This window comes from Pyrgilauda ruficollis, unplaced genomic scaffold (genome assembly GCF_017590135.1).
Source record: "Pyrgilauda ruficollis isolate IOZ18807 unplaced genomic scaffold, ASM1759013v1 scaffold58, whole genome shotgun sequence".
NCBI classification, from domain to species: Eukaryota; Metazoa; Chordata; class Aves; order Passeriformes; family Passeridae; genus Pyrgilauda; species Pyrgilauda ruficollis.
The window spans coordinates 1,939,937-1,966,133 of record NW_024527488.1 but is presented as its reverse complement, the minus strand read 5'-3'; the positions used below and the strand labels follow the sequence as shown (position 1 = coordinate 1,966,133).

The 26,197-nt window shown below is 44.6% G+C and overlaps 1 protein-coding gene across 1 annotated transcript in view; it reads right to left on the bottom strand.

The window, feature by feature from the left end:
• FAT4 (FAT atypical cadherin 4) overlaps positions 1-26,086 on the bottom strand; it is a 124,650-nt gene extending 98,564 nt beyond the window's left edge. Inside the window, exon 1 of the mRNA XM_041482301.1 lies at positions 20,664-26,086. Within this exon, the coding sequence (XP_041338235.1) occupies positions 20,664-25,949 (5,286 nt within the window). The 5' untranslated portion in view covers positions 25,950-26,086. The remainder of the gene's footprint in view (positions 1-20,663) is intronic.
• Between the last annotated feature and the right edge of the window lie 111 nt (positions 26,087-26,197).

Sequence of the window (26,197 nt, the reverse complement as noted above, 5' to 3'; positions counted from 1 at the left end):
GAAAAAAATATTTACTTTGAATAACAATCTTGTATCCCACACGTAATGCTCAAAAGGGACCAAAACCTTCCAGAGGAAAAAGTTGGAAAAACCACTGCAAGAGGGAAACTTGGCTGGGGATAGAGCTGCTGGCACGCAGTGAGGGTGGGAAATAATGGCAGAGGTAGAGGGAGGGACGAGAAAGACACGGGATTAATGGGATAAAAGGAGACAAATGACAACTCGAGGTCTTGCGGGCTGTGACCGTTTTGGGAATGAGCACACAGAGTGAAGGGAGGAGGAGGAGGAGAGAAAAGTCTGGGATGTGCTGGCAGAGGCAGGAGGGTCACAAGGAGCAGAGGACGGGGCGTGCATTTTTGGCTCTCAGCAGAGGGGGTGACAAGAGTGGATGAATATCCATGTGTCCACATCCAGGACCTGGAAAGGGGGAATAGATGGCCTGCTCTATTTACACGAGCTCACCTCAGCATCCAGATTATTTCTAACACAGAGTACAAGCAAAGCAGGTGCCAGACAAAAGAAGTATTGAAAATATTAATTTAAAAAAACACCTTTAGTTATTGTTCTTAGCTTGTAGAACTTAGAAATCTTGGCAAAACACACCTGGCTTCCTGGATTTCTTTGGCATGAGCTGCTTTTCAGCAGTGAGGTGGTGTGAAAGGGCTGACAGCACCCTCTCTACCCTTCCACAGCACGCATGGAGGGACACGGCACAACTTCTCCAGCTCTTTTTACAGCAGACTATTCCCCACTTAAGGACAGCCCCTTTCTTTATACCGCTATTTCTCCACCACAGCTCAGCGAGTCCAAGCACAACACACATCCAGCACCAAGGAGCAGCGGCCCCTCAGCCTGGGACACTGCAGCTACTGTTCCCTCTCTCTGGGCTTTGTTTTCCATCTTCCCTTGTTTTTCCCCCAACAAGCCATCCCTGCTCCTGCAGTCCTGCAGCCCCCCTCCCCAAAGCCCAGCTGTCAATACCCCCTCGCTCCGCTCCTGGATATGCGAGCGCTCCGGAGTCAATCTTCCCATGAAAATCAAAAGTCAATGACCTGCCCTTCCGTGTTCCTTAAGAACCAAAAAAAATAAAGGAAGAAAAAAGCCATAATTTTTCTTCCTCTCAGTTCTCACGTGTTGTTAATGTTCACTCGAGTTGTTAGGCAATACAAAATGCATTAATTCCTCCGAAGTGAGTTCCCCATGAAAGATTTAATTGTTGCTGATTAGGCATAGTTTTCTCCTTTGCCACCCCCCCTTCTTTTGGAGTTGGTGAAAAAAGAAGAGCAGAATGCAAAGATATTTTTCACTCAAAGACTACGTTAGCCTTATTATCTAATCAAGTGGAAAGGCCTTCGTCTGTCCTGGCCCTGCCAAAAAACAAGTGAGGCAATAAAAACCTTTAAGATTTTTCTCTATCCTTTGTTATCCCAAAAGACCCAAGTTTAGTCAATTGCTGTCACATCACTAGAAAGAAAGAGAGGAGGAAAACAGAAAAGAAAGAGAAAAGACACTGCTGTAGCTGTTTTAAAAATAGGGGGGCTTTCTGTAACCCATGAAGAAGCCTGGTCCACAAAATTGCACAGTAACTTTCAAAAGATTTGCATTTAAAAGATTGAATACAGGTCGCTTCCCTGTGACCATAGAAACATTAGAAAAGGTGGAAAATTCAGTCTACTGAACTTCAAATGACTTTATTAAAGTGTCACTAATCAGAACCCAAGGACACAAGGTTTTAGTGTTTGGGCTAACAACGTGAATAACCCTCAAAAGTCAAATGACCTTCTAAGAGCATTACATTTAAAAAAAGCCACTTGTCAACAGCAAGTTAAGTAAGAAAAACTTGATTGCCTCTAAGAAATGAGTAATCCCATGCAGCTCACAAGAACAGAACTGAACTATGTCTCTAGAAGCAGGCTCATATTAGACAACAATCTCCAAATCTCCTTTATACTGTGTGGACAACTAAGCATTTGCTTTCATTCAGGACAGTTTAAGACAAACTTTGAATGAAATATATGAAATATTATTTTGACGTTAATATCCCCATGCAATGAAACAGGGATGAGAAAAAATACCTTACAAGGTTCATTAGGAAATGGTGTTTATCCATATCAGCAGTGCCAAAATACAGGAAAGACTGAAAATAAGTTACATCCACATGACAACTGTCACTAATCAGAAGGCTACCTGAGTCACAGGTCATTTAACATGCATCACCTCCAGTTTGGTTCTGTCTCTGGAGTTACACCAGGTGTTCTGTGCCTAAAACTTGTTGTTCCTCCCCATACAACCCCCTGCAGCTCTGGGCAGCTCTCCCGGTTCATGCAGCAAGGATTCCTCCCATAGGCATCATCCTTTTGAATCTTTACTCCTGCATCTTCATTCTTTTTCTGCTTATTCAAGTATTTGCTGTGCCTTTCATACCAGTTCAAAAACCCTCTGGGTGTAGGAACCACCTACTAGAAACAACCATCAGTAATAGGAAAGTATCCTGTAATATGGACTGAACAGTTCTAGAAGTTAACATTATACTTCAGAGCCAAGCAGGTAGCTTTCAGAACTGAGTAAGATCATCTAGAAGGCAGTCAAAATTTAGTTTGCTTATTCTAGTGCCTTCATTATGCTTCAAAAGAGTGCAGTACAAACACTACCCATACCTATGGTTCTCTTTCAGTAGTGAGATTATATTCTTGTTATGTGGGCTCTTTAGCTACACTGAGCAGCAAATCAGCACAATATTTAACTGAGTCCTAGTCTTTGGCAATCCTTTAGTCAAAAGTATTTCAAAGTCAAATGGATGGAAAACTTCCTTTAGACATGACCATGGGCAGCAGACACGGGCTCTCTGATTTTAGGGACCAGGTCCCAGCAAACAGGGCAGACGCAGGGGTTTCAAGTGCTGGTATAGATCACTTCCCTACAGGGTGTGCTGCTAGGTGACTTACCTCTCAAACCAGAGGGAAAAAACTGGCAGCACCTATTCCAAACCTGCCAAACACAAACATGTAAAGCTCATTAACCTGAACTAACAGGTGACTAACATTTCCGACACATTTTGGGCGAGCTGTCACAGCACAGACCAAGTAATCCCCTTAGCGTGACAGAGCCCACGCTGGGACTCAAGCCCAGCATTGTGGACCTGCACCACAAGTTTATCCTTTCCTACAGTGGCCTTTCTCTGCTTCCCTGGTAATTCTCCTGGACTATGACACAATGCTGTGAGGAGCACATCATAAGGAACATTGAAGAGTTATCCACACGTTACCCTTAAGAAGATACACCACCTTTTTCGGGGCACAGCAGCAACACAAACTCCAGTGCTAGCCATAAAAATACTTCAAAGGTGATGATATAATAACCATTTCTACCCATCCTCCACACTTGATCCAAACTTCATTTGGATTGAGATGTTTATCCACAAAAAAAATGATGTCTGAAAAAGTAATCTGTCAACATGAAATTTTCATTAAAGCCTGTAAGGAAAGGTAAAATTCCTTCCCCTCTACACACATCTTTTTAGCTGACACAGGGGCACACATACATCATGGACCCAAATGCAATGCTCTCATAAAGGTTCAGCTCTCACAAATGCATGAAACAGTTTTTTAGTTTCTTCTTCCATCCAACATTCATCCTGGCAGGAATGCCCATTAAAGGTGAAGGGAGCAGTTAAAAAAAAAAATAAATAAAAAAGACTCCTAATACATTAATCCAAATGCAGACAATTCCATGCACTCTGTCTTGCATTATGCTGGAGAGGCCCACGTCTCACAGAGCTCCACTGCCTTGCAGGCAAAACTTGGTAGGTGCACAAACTTTTAATAAGATATTATGCCATATTAATAAAGGGAATTGAGGTGGTTTTATTGCTACTAATAATTGGCATAGCAATTCTTTTAAAGTTTCACTGTCAGTAATCCTTTACCCTAGCAATTGAGGAAGCCTTAAATATCAAATTAGCTATCATACATAACTTCTCCTAATTAATCCTCTGTATTGCAGACAAAACAATTGGTAGTTAAACAAGTGTTAAATAACTACAACATAACATGTAGCTCCAAGCTACTTACTTCTTAAATGTCAGTGAACAAAGGTGAATGTTTTTCAACTGACTCATGCAAATAATCTCACTGGAGATGAAAGCTCTTTAAACAATTTTTTTATTAGATCACTTCTTTCATGGGTTTACTTGATGAATATCCTTAATTTGAAATATTTGGTAATTAGCCCGGTCAAGGACAGTGCTGCATTCATTACTACCCCTTCCTCAACAAGAGCTATTTTTAGTATAAAAAGCCTAGATTAAAATAAATAAATAAATAAATAAATATTTGCTCTGAAAGGGTAGTGTTTATCCCATAAAGTCTCAGAGCAGAATAAACAGATATTACACCAGTTTAATGATACAAGTGCTAATTCTAAATTCAGACCAAAGTAGAATATCAGTTATAGGATTAAATTACAGGAACGAAACAATAAAAACACAACATTATCACAGGAAAAACAATGTACTTGTTATTGCAACTCGAATGTGCCTTTAATTAATGTAGAGAAGCTCTTGATTTTTGTAAGATTTACAGTGTAGGAACAAACCCTTATTCGTGCCACTGGAGGATCAGGCAGAACTTCCAGGAGCAACAAATTATTTCCCTGCTTGCAGTGGAGGCCAGATGTGACACCAAAGGTGGGAGATGTCTGTAGCCACATTTCTCTTCACAGAGAAAAGCAAGGCACAATTCCTCCCAAGAATATTTCTGGGTTTCACATTCTCTGAACCTCAGAGAAAGGAAAAACAATTCTTATCTCATTTGCTGTGCCTGTGTTTGTGCAAAAGCAGAATGCAATATGGAGATTGTTTACCCAGAGTGATGGTGTTTTGGCTCCTTGGGCTGTCGGGGCCAAGCGTGTGTGTGTGCTGGGACTGTCACAAGACAGTCATGAGAGGAGTGCAGTGCTGCGCAGAGTTGAGTGCTTGGCAGATTCAGTTTAGATGTACTCTAATACAGTGTAATAAAATATAGAATAATATAGCATAATAATGTAATCAATTAGCCTTCTGATAAGATGGAGTCAGATGCCTCCTCATCATTCTCTCCCCTTCATCACGGGTGCCCTGAATGCTATAGATGTCTACCTGAGACCAGCAAATGTCCAAGAAAAAAAGAAATGCTGAACTGATTTGGCTGGATGTGGGGGGCTCTGAGCACCCTGGTGTCACTGTGATATTTTATGAAAATCCTTTCGCTAGGATTTTCTCCTGAGAAGCCTCAGAAAAGAGATGCAAACAATAACTATCTGATTGCCTTTGAATGTGGTTTGGAGGTTTTTTACCAACAGGTACATCTTGGATTGGTCTCATGTGAGTTGTTTTTACTTGGTGACCAATCACAGCCAGCTGTGTCAGACTCTGTCTGTCAAAAGTTTTTATTATTCATTCTTTTCCTGGCCTTCTGATGCATTCCTTTCTCTATTCTTTTTAGTATAGCAATTTTGCACATAATGTAATATCATAATATAATAAATCAGCCTTCTAAGAGATATGGAGTCAGATTCATCTCCTCCCTCATCCTGGGACCTGCAAACACAGTGACACCCTGGTCTAGTGGAAAGTGTCCCTGTGGGAGTTGAACTAGATGGTCTTTAGGGTGCCTTGTCCCCAAACCATTCTATGATTCGAATCCATACAAAACCTTGGTTAATTACTTGTCTTTGCAGCAGCCAAACGCTCAGCTCCTTTTTTTGCCTTTGCTCTTTGCGTGTCAGCAGGACAGTGGCCCCGTGGGCACCGCAGTCCCGAGCAGCAGAGTTCTGAATGCAGCACACAAAGGGATAACAGCTAAAGCACATAATCCCTGCGGAACAGAGCCGGCCCAGGGAAGGAGACCTTTCTGCTCCGCCTGCAAGGAACCGCGGGGATGCCCCGCGCCGCTCGCCTACCAAAGAGATGCCAGGCAAGTTTTTCTAAGAAAAGAACCCTGGTTCTTAAAAAAATTGCACTGCTTCAGCAGTAAACTCACAATGAAAAGAGAATTCTCATTTGCATCAGCTTGAAACGTCCGTGTTCTGGCGCTACAAAGCCTATGGCTGATAAAGTACTCTTTCTCCTTAGCAATAATTGTAGTGAAAATGCAAAGATCTGGCAAGATATTTGCTTCTGAAATACTTCTCTATTACCATGGAGAATTTGGAATATCCACCACTGCACTGGAACAAAATGAAGATAAAGGAGTTTGAATGCTACTATTATTGTTAGGATTTCTTTCTTCTTTTTTTAAAGGCTCTGTGGATTTCAAAGGGGCAAGAATTAATCACAGAAATAAATCAAATACCGCTACCAGTAACAGAGCAGGAAGGAGTGTTAAACAAAAACAATAATTACAAATTATTACTCTCTCAAACAAACACACATAGATTATTAACATTTGGAAATTAACAGTGGAGTGTAAGTTCCATGGGTGCCACCAATGACAGAGAAAACCAGACTAGAATTTCAAGAAAAGAAGTATAGTACCTGTCGTTTATAGCAAAGGTACTTAAATGGACCAGAGGCTCCATCTCTCCCTGGGGAAGGTGACACATCCCATTTCCTTGCCCTAACCTTGTCTCCCTATCTCTCCCACAGGAGGTCCCTACGCTCTGCAAGAGGACATTTACACAACACAAGCGTGTTTATCTGCTCTGCTGTCAGAGCTCTCAACCAGGAGCCCTCCATGCCTGGGGAAAATCCCTTTGCAAACAGCCAAGTGCTCATCCTCAAGGACCACTGGGACTGTGGACAGCCCTGGCTTGTCCTGGAACCTACATTACTTCATTCCACTCATTCCTGGAATCCATTATCCTCCCAGGATGACAGAGCTGTTGCACCACTAATGAAATCTTTAGATAACTTTCTTATTTTTTGGCAGGTTTGTTGCAAGGCACAGGTAAAACCCAACCACTGCAACATTTCTGAGTTCAAAAGAAAGCTGCTAAACACAGAAGTTACGTTGTTAAAAATTACAAGCATGAGTTTCTGTTTGATTAAAGAGAAATGTTAAGTGTAACTATGAAAAAAGATAAAAGGACAAAGAACAGAATTTTATAGACAAGAATAGATGAAGGCTCAGTATAGAGAAAATCTTAAAGAAAATGAGTTATCCTCTGGCTCCAGGTATGTCAAGGATACAGTATGGGGGCTCTTCCCATTGAAGGCAAGGTCCAGCCTTGCAGAGGAATCCCTTCCCACCCCAAAATAGGCACACAAGAAAGGAACCAAGTCCCAGGAGACTGTCCAGATGCCCCAGACCTGTTGAATGCTTTTATACCAATGTCCAGTGCAGCCAATTTTCAGAAGACAGAGCCACTGTCAGCATTAAAAATTAATGCAAACCAGCCTGGAATAGAATTTACATTCCTCAAAGGACAGTAAATCCTCAAGACAAGAGACCACCAGACCATCCCATCAGCATGTCACCATCCCACCAATGTTTTCAAAATCCAGGGGAGCCAGACAAAACCTATCAGCCTGTAACACAAACAATCCCTCAGAAGTATATGTTAGGCTGGGATTGAAGCTGTAAATCTTTCTGACAAGATTTTCACACACTCTAAGAGACCTAACGCCATCCTCTGTCATGATAAAACAGAATTTCAAATGCTTAGCCGTGCACAAGCTGGCAATTGGGAAACTACCACTGGCTGAACTTAATATCTTGGAGGGAAAATTACTTTATTGGATGAGAACACTGAGCTGGAAGCTGCTGATGGGCATTGACTGTGTAAGCCTCCAATGGCATATTTATAAAGTAGTTCAACATAGGATATATCTTTCAAAACATATAAATTAAAGCCTGGTGTAACTTTCACCTAAATCTACACATAACATCTGTTAAATGGATTCAAGACTGCCACTACATTACATAAACTCTTGTACTTGTAAAGCTGTGGTGAATCACACTATTCTCCTTCATATGACTAGGGGGGAAGGAAAGAGAGAAGAGAGAGAGAAGAAAGAAGAAAGAGAGAAGGAAAATCACAGCAATTTTACAAAGTGCTATCAGCTAACATAAGGACAATTCTTCCCCAACAGAGCAGAGTTTTCCACAAACAACTTCTCTCGAGATCCCTGGTTTAAAAGCAGAGAATTGCAACGGAGGATATTGAACAGGAGTGAAAATTGTAGTGTCCCACACATCTAGGTATCTCCAAAACCCTGGATATTGTGTAGGATTCATTCAGGAGCTACATAATTACACTTGTCAGCAAAATGCAATCATTGCTGGTGGTAACCAACAACATGGAATTACAAGTGGAATATGATAACCATTGACAGTGGTGTTGGACAAGGTTAGAATTCCCTTACTTACAGGACAAAGTTCTCATCTCCCCAGATGACAAAAAAACCTCATCTTGGAAAGGGTACATCTCAAGCCCTGTTACTTTTCACCAACCACTTAGAAATATCAAGCTAGAGCAATGTCATTTGGCTTAGAACTGGTAAAAATTTATCAAATCCCTGGTTTGCAATTCCAGCAGAGCAAAACACAAAAAGAAGCGTTGCTAAATCGCTCAACGTAGGTGTTACTTAACCTAAAATCCACAGATTGTGACAGCTTTTCTCTCCCAAAACCATCAAATGACCTGGAGCACACATTATATTAAGATCTTGATAGCTATCACATGGAAATTAATGTTTCTGGCTACATTTAGTAGATTGTGAAATATTTGCCTGTGTTTTTATTGTGCACAACAACAACAACTCCAACTGTGCCTCTTCTACATTCTTTTATAACCATTTTATATGCTCAGTGGGGGGACAGAAAAAGAATTTAGTTAATCATTGAGCTTTTTCTTTCTAAAAGCAAGCCATGCTGACTGTCCCAATTAATCAATGTCTCTGGAAGTTGCAAAGGAAATTTAATGCACTGTTTCTGTTTCAGAATCCTTTATTCTAAACACCAGCCTTCTGGTTTTCAAATGAAGAAATACACACACAGCTGAAGAAATGAAGAAATACACACACAGATACTTGCTGTAATCATAATAAAATTGATTTTGGAGTGGTGGTGAAAGTTATATTTCAGCCCACTAAAAGCAATTCGTTCATTCCAATACAACTTTCTGAAATGAAAATTTAAAAAAAAACTACGAGTAAACTGAATTTCTTATCAGGAGACTGCCACCTAAACATGATTAAGTATTTATGAAGCACTGAATTTCACACAGTCTATTTCATATCCTTCCATCTGTAGGTGAAGTTGGACCCTCAGAAATGTGGACTTGTCACCACCAACCAGCTCTCTGGCATTCCAGAAGGATTTTCTGGTTGCTATTCCCACTAGAAACAGAAACCTGCACCTACTATGGGATCTATACTGAAATTTAGCCAAATCCCAAATATAGTGGGCTTACTTTAAGCAAGGCATACAGGTCCCTGTGTGAACATCATGTACCTACATAAGTCAGACAAAACAGCCAATTTTTGTCTTTTTAAAACTACACCACAACAGAAAGCCTCTAAATTAATGCTCAGTTACTTGTAACTATATGAGCAGGGAGCAGTGTGTTTGTTTATAAATTACATTCTGGAGTTTGACTTTTCGACCCAGGCTCCCACAAAACTGCCCCCCCATCAAGCTGCCCTGTAGCCCACTTCACAGGAAAATTTATCCCCAGTTCCTTTTCTTGGAGTACTGTGCTGCCACCATTGTCTTCTATTCCTTTCCACAGAGCTCCAGCCATGTAAAGTGCCTAACTATAGGCTGCAGAATGTCTTGATTCCCTTGGCAAGGGCCAAGCCTTTTGTTAGATGTTTAGTGTTTACCCTGTGTCACTTTCAATATAGATTTTAATTTCCACAAATTAAAATCTATAAGGCTCCTTCTCATGTACTCGGAGGCTTGTTTTCTGCTTGGTTATACCAATGTAAATTAAGAGCAATTTAACTGAATAAAATACAGTTACAGTGAAGGAAAATTAGCATAACTCAAAGGAAAGCCAGTCCACTGTTTAGTAATAATTTCTGTCATATACTCCAGATTCTCATGCTCATACATCCATTAGAGAGCTAAAGCTGTAATAACAATGTTATATTTTCACAGGAAAGAAAAGTAGCATTTTCTTGCTCACACAAAGGGGCTTTTTTTTTTTTTTAAAGAAACGGGAATGTAGCTGGACTGCATTTATTTTTCTATTTGTATAGTGGTAGCCACAATTAATAATCATAATATTATGGTGTATTTTTAGAAGAGACTGTTTGCACATGTGAGACCTCATGGCATCAGAAAAGCACATCCATTTCTATGGCACTAAATCTCAGAATTAAAGAACCTCTCCCTCCATCAGTGTGGGGCAGCTTTACTGTTGTAAATTTTATTTCCATGGGTATTTTAAAAACACATAAATGTGGGATGATCAAGGAAGGACAAAAAGAGTATCTAGAAGACAACAGATCAAAGCAGCCCCAATGTGGATGAAGCTTAGTTACACCATTAGGAGTATGACTTTGCAATTAGGTTTTTAATATCTTAGTTTCTACAAAAAACAACTGTGATAATTCAACTTAATGACTGCAAATTGAAAAAAAAGATATTCAAAATGAAATTTATTTGCCCTAGTGTGAAGTCTCATGTACCATTTTTCTTCCATGCTCACTGGGAAGAACACCTTGCAGCTTTCCAGCTACGCTACTGCCATCATTCACAAGACAAGAATCTTAGGGCCCTCTAAAGAAATTGCCTCTCTAAAGATAATTTTTGCTTTAAATAGATGGAGGGAAAAAAGGCCTTGTTTCTACTGCCTTCTCCTCAGCCTTGCCCTGATGGATGGTGTTGCTCATGGGTGGAACAGCTCTGGCAGACTTGGAACAGCCACCACGTCTGCCAGCAGTGATTTATTTCTGCAAGCAGCTTTAAAGTTCAGACAAGACACTTCCAGATAGCAGTGACCAGTTAATTTCTAGAACAATAAATAACAAATGCTAAGAAGAACCGGGCTTTGCCCAGGTTTAGAGTTTGTGGGACTTGTTATTCCTTAACACATTCCTGTCCTGTGATGGCCTGGCTTCCTCCTCCAAGGAAACTGGAGGCAGAGCTGGGCACCATCTTCCTGGAGGGCAGGACATTTACTTCTACATTGGTGTCTTCTGTATACACACGCATGCACATAATGTTTACACACAGGTATCATAAAGCATGGCAATAAATAAAAAAAAATCACAGTGATAAATCACCTGGGGGTCCAGGAGACACAAAGGGGCCATGTAAGAGGAGAGCTGGTTATGAGCAGAGGCAGCCACGTGCTTCCAAGGCCTCTCAGTCCAATTTTTAGGAGCTACTTTAGGCAGTGGATGGAGATTTTTCTATTAGCAGATAAGAACTGAAGGTTGGACAGCATGACATAAATCCCTGAAGATCCATTATTGCTCATTTGTTACAGAAACCTAAAAGGAGGGCTTAGCTCCAGCCCTTGGCATGCTACTGAGGAGTACTGAATTTACACAACTCCTTTCCTACGCTGTAAAATGTATCAAAATAAACACAGCATACAATGCAGTTGTCTTCCTCCCCTCTTACCCGTCCCTCACACACAAATTCAAAACACTGCTGAGGAGAAAGAAAAAAAAATAATAAAACCAACACAATAAGAGACACCTTTATCAGCCTCAGCCATCTGTGTTCCTTTAGTCTGATCCAAGCATTTTGGCAGGCATGTGTGCAGCTTGCTCCTACCCCATATCATCCTGCCCTGCAAGAAAAAGTCCCCTCCCTCTTCCTCCCTTCTCCGCTGGTGCAGGTCAGGCAATGCTCTGAGTTTTTTAATTCCAGGACTTGAAATAACAAGGTATTGGTGCATATGTTTAATTAATTACCATCTCAACACAATCACTTAACCTCCTTCTGAGGAATTGCAAACCCCACTTGCTAGCTTGGCCCAAAAACCAAACAGATGTCAAAAAAACCTCACAACTTTCAGTGCTGACCATAGGAATTATCTGGAGTTTAGAAATGTATAGGTAAAACTAAAATAAAACAGGCTAATTCCTCAAAAGTTTAAAATGCAGGAGCTAAGAGCACTGCTGAAGAAAGAAAACAGCAGTAAGAAAATCACCACCACCATAAATTAGTTTCCAGACAATCTGACATGACCCTACTGAGGTTAAAAATCTGGATTTTCATTAATGTGTTCACTGAAATCATAAAGGCTCAAATTCTTTCCTCAAAGCAAGCAGGTATAAAAACATTTATAAGGCAACTTGCAAAGGGACTAGAATCATGCTCAGGAAAAAAAAAGGCATTTAAATACACTCAGAAATGCAGGTCTCAAAAGATTAAGAGTACAACCAACTACTGAGTTTGCCTTCTATTTCTGAACAGCCTCGTAACAGCAACACATCTTCAATATTTCAGGAAGCATGACACTTTGATAGATTAAAAAGAAATGCTGTATTGAAAAGAATAAAGAATGAAAATGGGGAAAATACCAGGAACCCTGAAATGTAATATTATAGAAGAAAACCCCTATGGAAAAGTCAAGCTTTAAACACATATACTACAGATGTGCAGCACAGCTCTGGCATCTTATTTATTCCTCTGAACTATTTCAGGAGAATTCTCTTAATTTATCAAAAATGATCCAGAAAGGAGTTGACATGAAAAGCACTCAGCTCAGCTCTCTCCAAGGAACAATTTATGTCCTAGTACACTCAGAGAAATAAAATCATCTATTTCCCCATGCACAGTGCCCATGGCAAACCTACCCCTCCAGCTTAGAGGTTTCTTCTGTCCTAATACACATTCATGCCCTGTGATGTGAATTTGGATTTTTTTTCTCTCCCCAAATGCTTCAGGATGCTGCAGATCAAATTCTTGTTTTGAAAGCCAATTAGCATGGCTGTGTGCAATTCAGCACTATCTAGTGCTGGATGCTACTTAAAGTAATTTGGTACAAGTAGGATATAAATTCTGTTCATAGCCTAGAAAAAGGACTACACATTTGGGTAGGTGAAATATCATACACATGTTCTTAGAACTAATAGTCTTCTCCTGGATTATATTGCAGCCACCAAAAATAACATGTTTGCCATAAAACCCAAAGACAACTAAGTATGGAGCACTTGCTTAAAACCTTACATTAATGTTCTTCTCATTTCTGTTTTAGACAAAAAAAAAACATCTTGAAAAGGCTTCAGAAGCATTAAAATTCAAACAATCTCCAGAGAAATCCTTGAGGAAAAAAGTTTAAATTATTTTATAGCCAAAACCAACATCCATTAGCATAACTAATTGAGTTGAAAGTTGTCTTTTGTTAATTTTTGCTTCAATAGTAGACAATAAACTTAGGAGTGCACCAGCAGCAATATCAGAGCAGAGTTATGAGCAGAGCAGAGGCAGCCCCACACGTGACACCTGGCAGAAAGCCTCTGGCAGGATGGCAGAGCCTGCTCCCAAAGGCAGGACACGCACATGGGTGCTGCTGGTCCAGCTCTGCCCTCCAGGAGAGAGCACAGGAATGAGTTGTGAGGCTCCATCTGGTGATGGAGGCCTCCAAAAGGAGCTGCTGTCCTAACCCAGCTCATAAATCCCCTCTTGGTTCCTGTCAGCAACAGAGACAGTCACGCTCCATACTCTTAAGATGCCCCATAAAAGAGAGATCCAACTAAGGGCCTGGAAAGGAGTCAGAAGTAACTTGTAAAACACAAAGGCTCCAGCTCATCAGTTTTATCAGTGCCATTCATGCAGAATTTAACAAGGAGGAGATGACATGAGGGCTGGAGCACCTCTTCTGTCAGGACAGGCTGACAGAGCTGGGTTGTTCAGCCTGGAGAAGAGTCCAGGGAGGCTTCAGAGCACCTAAAGGATCAACGAGAGAGCTGGAGAGGGACTATTTACAAGGCTCAATATATGGCACATCACAAACCTATTCCCATTCATCTCACTTAAACATCTGTGAGAAAAACCCTGTCTTCACGTTTCAGCTCTATTAGAGAATCCAATCAGCTTCACAGGGCTCTTAGGAGTCATATTATCCTCACAAGGCCACTGCAGGGAACCCAAACTTGCCCACGGGATGATGCCACCTTTGGGACAGAGTGTAGAGGACAGGAAGGCGATGAACTGCAACAAGATGCTCTTCTCCAAAAGGACCCCCAAAGCTCCTTCCACCTGTCTGAGCCTCAGAGCTGCTGAATGCCTTTCTGTCTGTAGCTCTGGATGGCTGCATTAACTGCAGCAGAACCCTTGCACACTTATTTAAGATCAAGATCTTAAGATCTTATTGAGACTGCGTCAACACAAGCCACAGCCTACCTACCATCAGCGTGCATGTGTGATGGCTACAGACATGAAATGCTGAGGCAAACTCTTGTTTCCATTACTTTCTGCCTAGCTGTTGGCACATAAATTACCACTTCATAACAGGCCCTTTGGAATTTTTTTGCATTAACTAATGCAGCTCGATGTATTTTTACAGTGCGATCATGGCTATCAGTTTCCATCTGTTCTACTGTCCTTTTGGAATGTTTTTGCTGCGAGGAAGTAAACAAAAATAGAGCACTGTAAAAACAAACCTGCCTGACAGTCTAGACTGAGGGTCTAATTAAAAATAAGATTTATTAGAATAGAGAGAAACGTCGCAGTAAAACAAAGACACAGTTTCTCTAACGTATCTGGTATTATTCTTGGCAAAGCCCAGCCAGGCTATAAATTCACTGAAACAAATCAGTATGGCACTGATGCATCATTCTGATCTAGCATTGCTTTTCCAGACTTGGGGAACATGCAAGGAAAACTCTTTGTTTCACTTCAGTTTCAGTCACCACAAATTCCTTTTTTAATTGGGACACGAGTGTGCTAGGGCTCGTCTCCACACAAGGTCTTGCACAGAGTAAGAAACCAAACTGAGTTAACAGCAGTGCTTCTCCCTAGTCTAGACACAGTTAAAACAAACTGTACCAGCAGAACTATGTCATGCCAAGGGCTCGCTTTGATATAAATTAAATGGACACCTTGCTCCTGGAGGGGTGGGAAGTGGCAATTCAAACTTGGAAAGACTCAGAACATGGAAACTTCTACCAGTCAAAAGGGAATGAGCATCCTTTGGTGAGGTGCAGTCTCAGAGAAACTGCACAAGAAACAGGACAGGAACAACAGCAAAGGTCTCAGACAGCAGCACCAACACAGTCTTACCCCAGTAAAAATACAGGCGAGGGCTGGGGACAACAAGAGGGCAAAACAGGCTTTGGTGACCAACTCCTGGAGCAAATGGGCAGCCACTCCTTACCTCACCTAACACATGGAGAGAACACTGCACTCCCTCAGCCCTGGGGATATCATTTTACATGGAAAAGGACTCACTAACATCGATAGGACCCAAGAACCATTTGGAGATTTGTACGAAGAATTTAACACTTAGCAAAAATAAGCACACGAAAATTTTGCCCTGTTTTTTTGGCTATTATTTCTAGTGTTTGCACTAGAGACACATGAAAAATAATATTTTCTGTAATAAAGAATGTTGTTTTTAGAAGTCTAGTGATTTTTAACATAAAAATTATTAGGTGACCTCACATGCAAAAATGCCCAAAGGCTGCTAAAATAGCAAAGAAATGAGAAATTTTAGATATTAAGAACATGTAGCAAGGCAGATTCATTAAAGAAATTAGAGAGGATGAAAAAAGGGCCAACTTTGAACCAAAACACACAAATTGGTTTTGAATAGTTTTCCCCATAAGGAACATTCATCACCCACTCTAGTTCAAGGACAGCTTAGAGATCCTTTTTCAGCTCATGTAAATGACAGCAGTAACTTAAATAATTACATGTTTCTTAGAATCAGCAACATCAGCTTTAGGAAGAAAAAAAAAAATGTGTCTTTGGAGCTGGGACAAGGCAGCAGATTTTCATTGTTTACTCCAACATTTCATAAGCAGTTTCCTTTTTCAGGCAACAATTGATGTGCTATGTATCATTAAAGAATGAAGCGACTTATAAATAGCATGAATACAAGGAGAACCCCATTGTTCTTATTTGCGCTGGTAAATATGAGACATGCCAGATAAGACTTCTCTGAAGTGGGTCCTTACTGAATTTAAAGCCTTGCATTAGCCAGCATGGCTGGAGAAGCAGCACCTTCAATGTCTGGCCCCACCAGGTCACCCCTCTTCCTCTCTCAATGGGATGGAGAGTGTCACCACACCCCTGAAGCAGTACCCAGCCAAGGCATGCAGGAGTGACACTGAGCAAGCTCAGCCACAGGACACAGCCTGGGCTGAGACAAAAAGCTCCACATCAGCTGCTTACACCATGCAATGCTAGGTTTATGGCAATGGCTGCAGTTCCTACTGAGTCAAGGCAAACCCTCCTGTGATGGTCTTTCCAGGAGGCCAGGGCTATTCACTCTGCCTTTCTTCTTTAATTTCCAGATCTTTAACAAACATTGTCTGAAATCCCCACATCTTACCTGAATAAGGAAGAAACACCCCCAGCTTGGAAGTCCAAGATTCCCAACAGTGCAAATCTGTCACAGCTGAGACAGCCACAACACACAGAGTGTCACCATACAATTCCAGAAGGCTTCAACCCACAGTCACACCACACCACTTCAGAAGCTACAAGCATCTGCCCTTCTTGTCCCTCAGCCCAACCTTTTATCCCCTGATGTTGATGCACTGCCCCTGTGTGCCCTCTGCTCCCTTTGGTGGTTGGTCAGTGCCCCTGGGCACTCCATGGCTCATTGCTGTCCGTGCTGCTCCCTGCTCCTCACAGCTGTGCCCACCGGGGATGAGGCTCAGCCCCAATCCCAACCACCACAAACTGTGTGCCTACAGCAATCATGAAGCACTCCCAAGAGGAAGCAGAGCAGAAGAAAACCCAGTCCCATGTCACCCTGCCTGCGAATGAAGACAATCCCCCTCTTTTGAGAGGACATTGACATTCCCAGGTAAAAAGCGCTAACAGGACCATTGATCTGCCTCTCCATGTATTTCCATTTTCAAATCATTACCACCACAAAATCTTTCATTTGAAGTTTATGCACCTTCCTCATTTACACCCTTCTCCTCCCTTCCTTGGGAGCTATGATCCTATTTAAAGTATATGTAAGATGTTGAACTGAACAAGGAGCTCACCTCCCAAAGTGTTACCCTCTCTCAGCTGGCAGAGACGATACATAAATCACTATAAATTATATACATAGGGCCACAACTCCCTTCAAGGAAGCCACCCCCTGAAGGGTTAAACACACAAACTGGAGATCCTGTCTAATTCCTCTTAATCCCTGGATACACAGCACAGAAGATGAGGTATTACTGCTGCCAGACACAAAGTAGGGTACAACACAAGGCCACCCAAAATATCCCACAGCATGCAGTCGTTGTTTGGGGAGGCAGGGCTGAGGGGAGCCATGAGGTGTGCAAGTGATGCCAGCAGGCATTAGTCATTCTATATTAAATACAAAATCATGGCGGTGAAACCCTCAGCCCTGCCCAAAAGGTTAAAAGAGGATTTATGTTGGAGAGCCAAGAGGAAGGAGTTTAGCAGTTGCTGAGGGTTTTTTTCCCCAGCAGAAACATTAAAAAAGGCAAAGGATGGCAAACTGAAGGGACCCCTTTAGGACACCTACCTTACTCTTTTTTACATGAGAACAACAGTGATGATTGTATTAAGCCAATGATTAATACAACAGGGGGAAAAGCTGAGACTGATCACCAAACACATTCAACACAATGTCAAATCATCTGGTCTGTCACCGTAGATTATAAACAGGATAAAAATCCAAAATAAAATTAAAAAACAACTTTTCAGATTCAACAACTACTATCTAAAATTACCATCTAGCTGTAAAATACACTGGAAGAAGCACTGGAGTTTTCCTTAGAATCTCAAATATTTGGTATTTGAAGAAAGCTTTACCACACTACTTGCGTTTTCCTGACACACACCCCACCACCACCACCACTTTTCTTTCCATATAGTAACAACATACATGGAAACATACACAAGATAAAAAGCTAGTGATTAAGAAATAAACCACAAATTCCAAACAAACATTTTGTTTCCTAAACTTTTGTTGTTACTTTACTGAAAATAACAGAACCCTTCAGTTTCAAGGCATGTCAGCTGCTCTGGGTTCAGCAAGGATTCCCCACAGTCCCGCCACTGAAAAGTTCTGCCCTTGGACACTGTTCACAAAGCACCTACATACAACCCTGGGAGCTGTGCAGTCACTGGGTCTTCAGTCTGACTCCACAGGGCAAACCCCAGGGATGGATGAGAAATATTGAAAAGATCCTTTCTTCTTCAGTTAGGGCACTAGGTGGATCTTTTCCATATATTTGATATGATTTTAGAAATAAATTAGTGACAGAATTGGGGGGGGGGGGCGGAGGGAATCACACCACTTCCCAAGCACAAGGATTAATTCACTTCTAGAGCAAGTGGTTTCACACAAGCCTGCTCTTCTTTTATACTGCCTGCTGGCAAGACAAAGCTGGGCCACTGTTCCAAAACTGTAAATATCTCTATTTCACACCAGGTATCTGTCACCCAAACCCATTGCTACAGTCTGTATTAGACAAAAGGCATATTAACATCCTTACTCCCGCTGCTCTCCTCGCCAAGCTCAGACAGCACGTCTAGCACTGGGCAGCTCCCCATGCTCAGTGGTTCACTCACATGCCACGGTGCAATTAACATGATTTCTGGCATCAGGGTAAAGAGCATAGCAGGCAATGAAGAGTAATCATGTAGACATTGTGAAGACTATCCTATTACTGTTTTTCCCTCTTCTTTAACCATACCGAGACACAAAACCCAACACACTCTTCATAAGAGAAGAAAAAAAACCACAATATTCACATTCCTTCCCCCCCCCAAAAAAACCAAAATCCAAACCAAAACCAACAAACAAAATCAAATAGAAAAAATATATAAATATGTGAAAAAAAGCTTCACTGCTTATTCAGTACCCATTGACAGTCAGCTTGCACCCAGAATGTCACTGTAGCAGTTCTTGTGCTGGACAGCAAAAGCCTTCCAGAGAAATTCCATCCGTTAAGAGGAAGACTGCATATGGTTATGTTTTTGAAAGTTGAAAGCTGATTATAATTTATAATACATTTATAAAGAAGCACAGTAAGCTAATTACATTTGGGAGAAGGCACATTTTAGAGGCTATGAAGATACAACCAGTAATAGGAAATTCTAACTCCCAATTATGCCTCTCAGTGTTCTTTACAGAATAAAACATTTGCTTGTGATTTCAGAAGTGGTTTACATTGAACAATGTAAAAGTTGTTTGAAGTTTCAATGGTTGCTCTCTTCCCTGCTCAGCAAATACTCATGTTAAATGCTTTTACAACATGTAAGAATATTGCAGCCATAGGATTGAGTCCTTCCCGAGTCAAGAAACTCTTTGCTCAAACTCAGAGCTGAAGGGTTGTGATCCAAATGCCCAATGGCAAAGGCCTGACCCTAGAAACAACTGTCCATCAAGACAAAATGTCACACAATAGTAAGGAAAAAATTATAAAGGTGTATCTTTTACAAATTGTTAGCAGGGGTACAAAGCCCTGCACAACAGGAATATTCTCAATAAAAATAGCATGAATTACTTAAACCAGCAGCACTGCTAAAACAGGTCCTTTTCCAATACTCTGCTGTTGGTCACAACACAACCATCAGCAGCACACTGCACACACAGCAGGATGGGATCACATCTCTGAGATGGAACAGTGCTCAAATTCCCTGGCAATCACTTCAGAGAGGATCTGTCACTGCCAGTATAGGACAGCAACATTACACACAGATCATAATCTGCAGAAGAAACAGCAAAAGCAGCTATGAAGAGAAAAAAATCCACAGCTGTCAAGTAAGAATTGGAAATACCACTTTTGGTAAGATCAAACAAAAAAAAACCCCAAACCTGCAAACCACTACAGCATCAAAACTAACAAAATTCCCAGGAGGAAGCATGGCTGGGGGATCTGTAGGGCTGTGCAGTACCGAAGGGTATGTTCAGCCAGAGAGGGAAATGGTTAAACCACTACACACTACCACCATCCTCTCCTGGCTGGCCCACTCAGCAGTGCCAGCCCCAAATTTCCAGGAATGGCAAGTCAAAGGTGGAGAAGTGCAGAAGGCAGCTCCAGGAGATGCTGCAACTTAAAACAAGCACAAGACTCATTCTCACACCTGGTTTCTCAGTATTGCCACACAAGACAGGAGGAATGGTGTGAATGATCAGCTCTGTGACTGAAGACAGAGCAAATAAAACACTCGTACTTCACAGATGATGTTCCAAACCTGGTTTCCACCCACTGGTTTTCAAGCTAGTCAGGCAGAAAACCTTTAAAGACCCTTCAGTCAAGGCAAATGGCTTTGTGATAAGGGAAGTTTCCAAATAAAATGTTACACTTTTACCACCTGTCGCATCCAGGAAGAGAAACAAAACCACTTTCATACTCATCAGTCAGCTATGTAGAAAAGTAACCAAAATTGGAGGCGTGTGAGGAGGCCTATCATCCCAGGGACTTAGTCAGGCAGGGATGACAAGAACTTCCATGACATGAGCTGTTCAGAGCCAATGCTCATATTCAACACCAACACCACAACTTCAGTGAAAAATCAGCCATAATCCTGGAATTACACAGGAGTAACAAGACAAATAATTACTGAATAAACCTTTACCTCTGCTCGTTGCGTGCGGGGCAAAACAGAAGACTTCTCAATGGCATAAACATCCACCAGGTAGAGCCGTGCTCCTTGCTCCCTGTCCAGAATGGCAGCGGTCTGGATGACCCCGGTGTGGCGCCCGATGGTGAAGAGGCGCCCGAGGCTCCTGTCCTCGCACCGGACGGACACGATGTAATATTCCACCTGCGCCTCGGAGCCCCGCGGGCTCGCCGCTTCCAAGGATATCACGTTTGTCCCGATGGGCTCGCCCTCCTTCAGGATGGTGATGTATTTCGGCTGAGTGAAAACAGGCCCGTCAACCCCTTGCAGAATTATAGTCATCTCAGTGGTGGATTTTCTCCTTTCGGGGCCCAGGTCGGTGGCAGAAACTATGAGATTGTAGATGAGCTGAGAAGGCACCAACGCTGAGGCTACTCTTAAATCTCCGCTGTAGCGATCCACGATGAAGGTTTCGGTGTCACCATTGACAATCTCATACTCCACCTCCCCATTGGCACCCTCGTCAGGATCCGCAGCGATAATGGTGGTCAGGATCGAGCCGATCACAACCGAGGGGTCGGCTGCAAGGGCGTTCTGCGATATGAACACAGGTACATTGTCATTTTGATCCGTCACCAGAATGGTCACGTTCTTGAGGGCAAAGCGCCTGGACTCCACAGGAACGGCCTGATCGGTGGCTTTGACTGTCAACTCAAAGAGACTGGCAAACTCCCGATCGATTTCAGCATTGGTAAATATTGTCCCTCTCACCTCGTCGATACGGAAGTGATTCCCCCTTGGCATCTGCTGGATGATGGCATACGTTAGCTGCCCGTTAATATCCGCGTCTGGATCGTGAGCAGTCACAGAAATGACAGAGCTACCCACAGGAACGTTCTCAACAATTGATTTAAAGATGTCTCCCGGAGGAAAATGAGGAGGGTTATCGTTGAAATCCCTAACGTGTATGACCACTGACATGGTAGAGGATCGCGGGGGCCTTCCTTGGTCTTTTGCAGTTATATTTAGCTTATACAGAGATTGTGTCTCAAAGTCCAGTTTCTTGGCAAGAAAAATACTCCCGGTGTTGGGGCTGATGCTAAAGGTCCCGTGATTGTTTGTCCCTGTAATGCTGTAGTGGAGGTCAGCGTTGTCACCTGAATCAGAATCAGTGGCAGTGACAGATGACACAAGTTCACCAACCCTCATATTTTCTAAGACATCCACTAACAAGGTTGATTTAGGGAAGGAAGGGCTGTTGTCATTTTCATCCAACACATCAATGCTCAACATGCAAGTTGAACTTAAAGGAACGGCTCCAGAGTCTACTGCTTGGATGACAAGGGAATACGATGCAGTAGCCTCATAATCTAGTCTGCCTACTAAGGTCACTTGACCTGTGCTGCTGTCTATTACAAACTGATTTTCTTCATTTCCCTTGATTACAGAATACTGAATCAACCCATTAACCCCTTCATCAACATCTGAGGCAGAAACTCGCAGGACTTGAGTCAGATTTGCTGCCAATTCTGATATAGTAGCTTGGTAAAGATCTTTCAAAAATTTGGGGGCGTTATCATTGATGTCTTTCATGTAGATCTGTACAGTTGCCTGATCTTTCAGAGGCTTTGGCAACCCCTGATCTGTGGCTATTACTGTAAGGCTAAATACTGCAGCTCCCCTCTGTCTCATGAGAGCTTCTCTGTCAAACTGGTGAGTGCTTCTGATTTCCCCAGTTACCGTGTTCAGCTCAAAATCTGGCTGCATATGCTCAAATGAATACCTGACCTCACCATTTGGCCCAAAGTCTTTATCTACAGCATTTATTTTACCCACATACGACCCACCTCTCTGTTCCTCTTCAAAATAAAACACATAGTTGGTACTGTTGAACAGGGGCCTGTTATCATTTACATCCTCCAGAATCACCGTAACGTTCACAGTAGCATTGAGTGGTTCTACGGCTCTATCAGAGGCAACAACCAGTAAAACATATCTTTCCTGAAGCTCACGGTCCAGTTCACTTTTTATATACAGCTGGCCATCTGGAAATATGCCAAAGGCATCCCCAGCATTTCCTTCAATTATACTGTAAGCTATTTCACCGTTCACTCCTGAGTCTTTGTCAGAAGCCTGTACCTTAAAGAACCTGGTATTCACAGGCTCTGACTCCAAAATAGTAATTTCATAGGAAAGCTGGTCAAACACAGGTGGGTTATCATTTACATCATGAACAGAGACAGTCAGGATAAAGGTGGAGGACAGCTGAGGCACCCCCATATCCGAGGCCAGGATTTCAACCTGGTAAGACCCAGCATTTATGTCAAGCGGCCCCGTTAAGCTTATAGCACCAGTTTGTTCATTGATTGAGAACAAGCCCTTTGGGTTTTGCTTAAGGCTGTAAAGGACCATGCCATTAACACCTTCATCAGGATCAAGAGCTTTGGCCTGGAATATGGTATGCCCAGCTTTCCAGTTCTCAACAACATTTACACTTTCCACCACTTGAATGAAGTGTGGGGAATTGTCATTTAAATCTTTGACAGTTATATTGACCACAGCGTCGCCAGTTATCGCCCCACCCCTAGCAACCACCTTCAGCTGGTAAAATGCTTGCTCCTCCCTGTCAATAATACTGGCTGTGGTGATCTGCCCCGTCGCCCTGTTGATGGCAAACACGCCCCTCTGGTCACCCATCGTAATGAGGTAACTGATGTTGGTGTTGAGGTCCATGGTGGAAGCAAAAACAGTACCTACATGGTAACCCAGGGCAACGTTTTCAAAGACAACAAAACTGTACACGCCCTGGCTGAAAACAGGGGGGTTGTCCTGTGTGTCCAAGACAGTGATGGTGACAATGGCTTGGTTCTGCGACTGAAGATGGCCACCATCAGTGGCCACAATCTGCAGCTGGTAAGCAGTTTTCTCCTCCCTGTCCAGGGCTATTTTTGTTGTGATGATGCCTGTCTGCCCATGGACCTGAAACCTGGAGGTATCTCCAGCTGAGATGCTGTACTTGACTGTCCCATTGGGTCCCAGATCGGGGTCCGTGGCAGACACGGTGGTCACATAGGTGCCGGCTGGCTCATTCTCTTGGATATGGGCAAAATACTGAATGGGGTAAAACACGGGGCTATTGTCATTCACATCCAGGATGCTCACGTTAACTCGGGCCACCGAAGAAAGGGGAGGAGTGCCCAAATCAGTAGCCAGGACCTGCAAGGAGAAGTGAGACTGCTCTTCCCGGTCCAGCTGCGAGATGGTGCTGAGCTTGCCTGAAACCGGGTCCAAGCGAAACATCTGGCGAGGGGTCACAGAGGAAGGGCCAACTGCTACCAGCGCTGGCTCTGCTTCCTGCAGGGAGAAGCGGACAGTCCCATTGTCCCCCAGGTCCCCATCAGTGGCACTCAGGACAAGCAGCTCAGTTCCTGATGGGGAGTTTTCAGCCAAGGACACCTGGTAACCCTCAGGCTGACCGAAGCGAGGCTTGTTGTCATTGACATCCAGGATGGTCACCACCAGCTGCGCGTAGGAGAATTTGGGCTGCACCCCCTGGTCACGGGCACTGATGTTGAGCACCACCTGAGAAGCAGTCTCCCGGTCCAGCCTGCTGGAGCTGGATGTGCCTGCGGCAGTGCCACCCTCAGGGACAGCCGTGGTGACCAGCCCACTGTGCTCGCTGATGCGGAACCAGCCCAGCTCGTTGCCCGAGACGATGCTATACTTGAGGTTGGCGTTGAGGCCCGAGTCACGGTCCGTGGCACTGAGGCCCCGCACGTAACTGCCCGGGGGCACGTCCTCGCTGATGTTCACCCCGTACACCGACTGCCCGAAGACAGGCGGGTGGTCATTGATGTCGTTCACAAAGATCACCAGGCTGGCCACCGAGGAGCGGCTCACAGGAGCTGCCACCGCTCCATCGGGGGAAAAGACGGAAGTGGGGGAGCCTGGAGGTGGCGGTGGGGCCCCGTAGTTATCTGCCACTGCCACGGTAAGGTTATAGGCCGGGATGCGCTCCCGGTCCAGCGCGGCCGCTACCTTGATGAGGCTGAGGTTGGGTACCTTACTGCTGTGCACCTCAAAGTGCCGCTGTTCATTTCCCGCCAGGATGGACACGGAGATGTTCCCGTTGGCCGCAGGAGAGTCGGCATCACTCACCGTCAGCAGGGCCACCACCGTGCCAGGGGCCGCGTTCTCATCCACAGAGGCAAAGCGGGAGGTGGCAGGGAAGTAGCGGAACTTCACCCGGGGCTCGTTGTCGTTGACGTCGAGCAGGCGGATGAGGGCCTCGGCCCGGCCGCTCAGTGCCGGCACCCCGCGGTCCATGGCCTGGACCGTCAGCGAGTACTGCTGTCGCATCTCATAGTCCAAGCGCTCACGGATGCGGATCACCCCGCTCTCGGGGTCCACCTCAAAGGGGAGGCTGCCAGCCCCATCCCCAGCACCGCTGCCATCGCCTCCTTCCAGGCGGTAGCGGATGTCAGCATTGGTGCCCTCATCAGCATCAGCTGCGGTGACCTGGAGAACGCTGGCCCCGACAGGTGCATCCTCAGGCACTCGTGCCTGGTAAAGTGTCTGGCTGAAGATGGGCGGGTTATCATTGATATCCTGCACGGTCACATTGACCTGAAGGTACCCTCGCCGACGGGGCTCGCCCTTGTCCTCCACCTGCACCAACAGCTGGTAGGTGGGGGTGGCCTCCCGATCCAACCCTCCACGGGAAACCAGGTGCAGGAAAGCCCCCTCACCGCTGGGGTTGAGGGTGATGTTGAGGCGGAAACGGCCCTCCTCGTTGCCGGCCACAATCCGATAGGAGCCATGGTCTACGCCATTGGTGCCACTGTCGGCGTCAGTGGCAGTGTCCAGGATGAGCTGGCGCCCGCTGCCCGTGTCCTCCTTGAAAGTCACCACGATGGAGGGGTCGGGGAAGACGGGCGCGTTGTCGTTGAGGTCGAGCACCAGGACGCGCACCTCGCTGGGGTAGGTGGGCTGGCTGGAGAGCACCACCAGGTCCACCACGTCGCTGGCCAGGCTCTCGCGGTCGATGGTGGCGCGGGTGTGCAGAGCGCCCGAGGTGGCGTTGATGGCGAAGAGCTCGTGGTGCTCGCTCAGGCGGTAGGTGAAGCCGGGCCGGGTGGCGATGGTGCCCACCCAAGTGCCGGGCGGCTGCTCCTCCAGCACCCGGAACACCTGGCGCGGCTCCGCGGCGGCGGCGGCGCTCCCCAGCGGCGGCAGCAGCGGCAGCAGCAGCGACAGCAGCAGCGGCGGCGGCGGCCCGCGGGCGGCGGGGGGGCGGCCCATGGCGACCCGAGGGCGCAGCGCCCCGAGGGGGCGGCCCGGCGCCGCCGCTCGCCCCACTCCCGCTGCCCTGCCCTGCCCGCCGCCTCTCTCGGCACCCGCGCTCGCTGCGCTCCGGACGCGGACGGGAGCGGACCCGGCGGCGCGCCGCGCTCACGGGACGCTCCGGCTCTGCCTCTGCCGCCGCTCCTCCCGCCGCCGCTCCGGGGCTGGGGGGCGGCCGGGGGCGCCGCGCCGCATCGCCGCTCAGC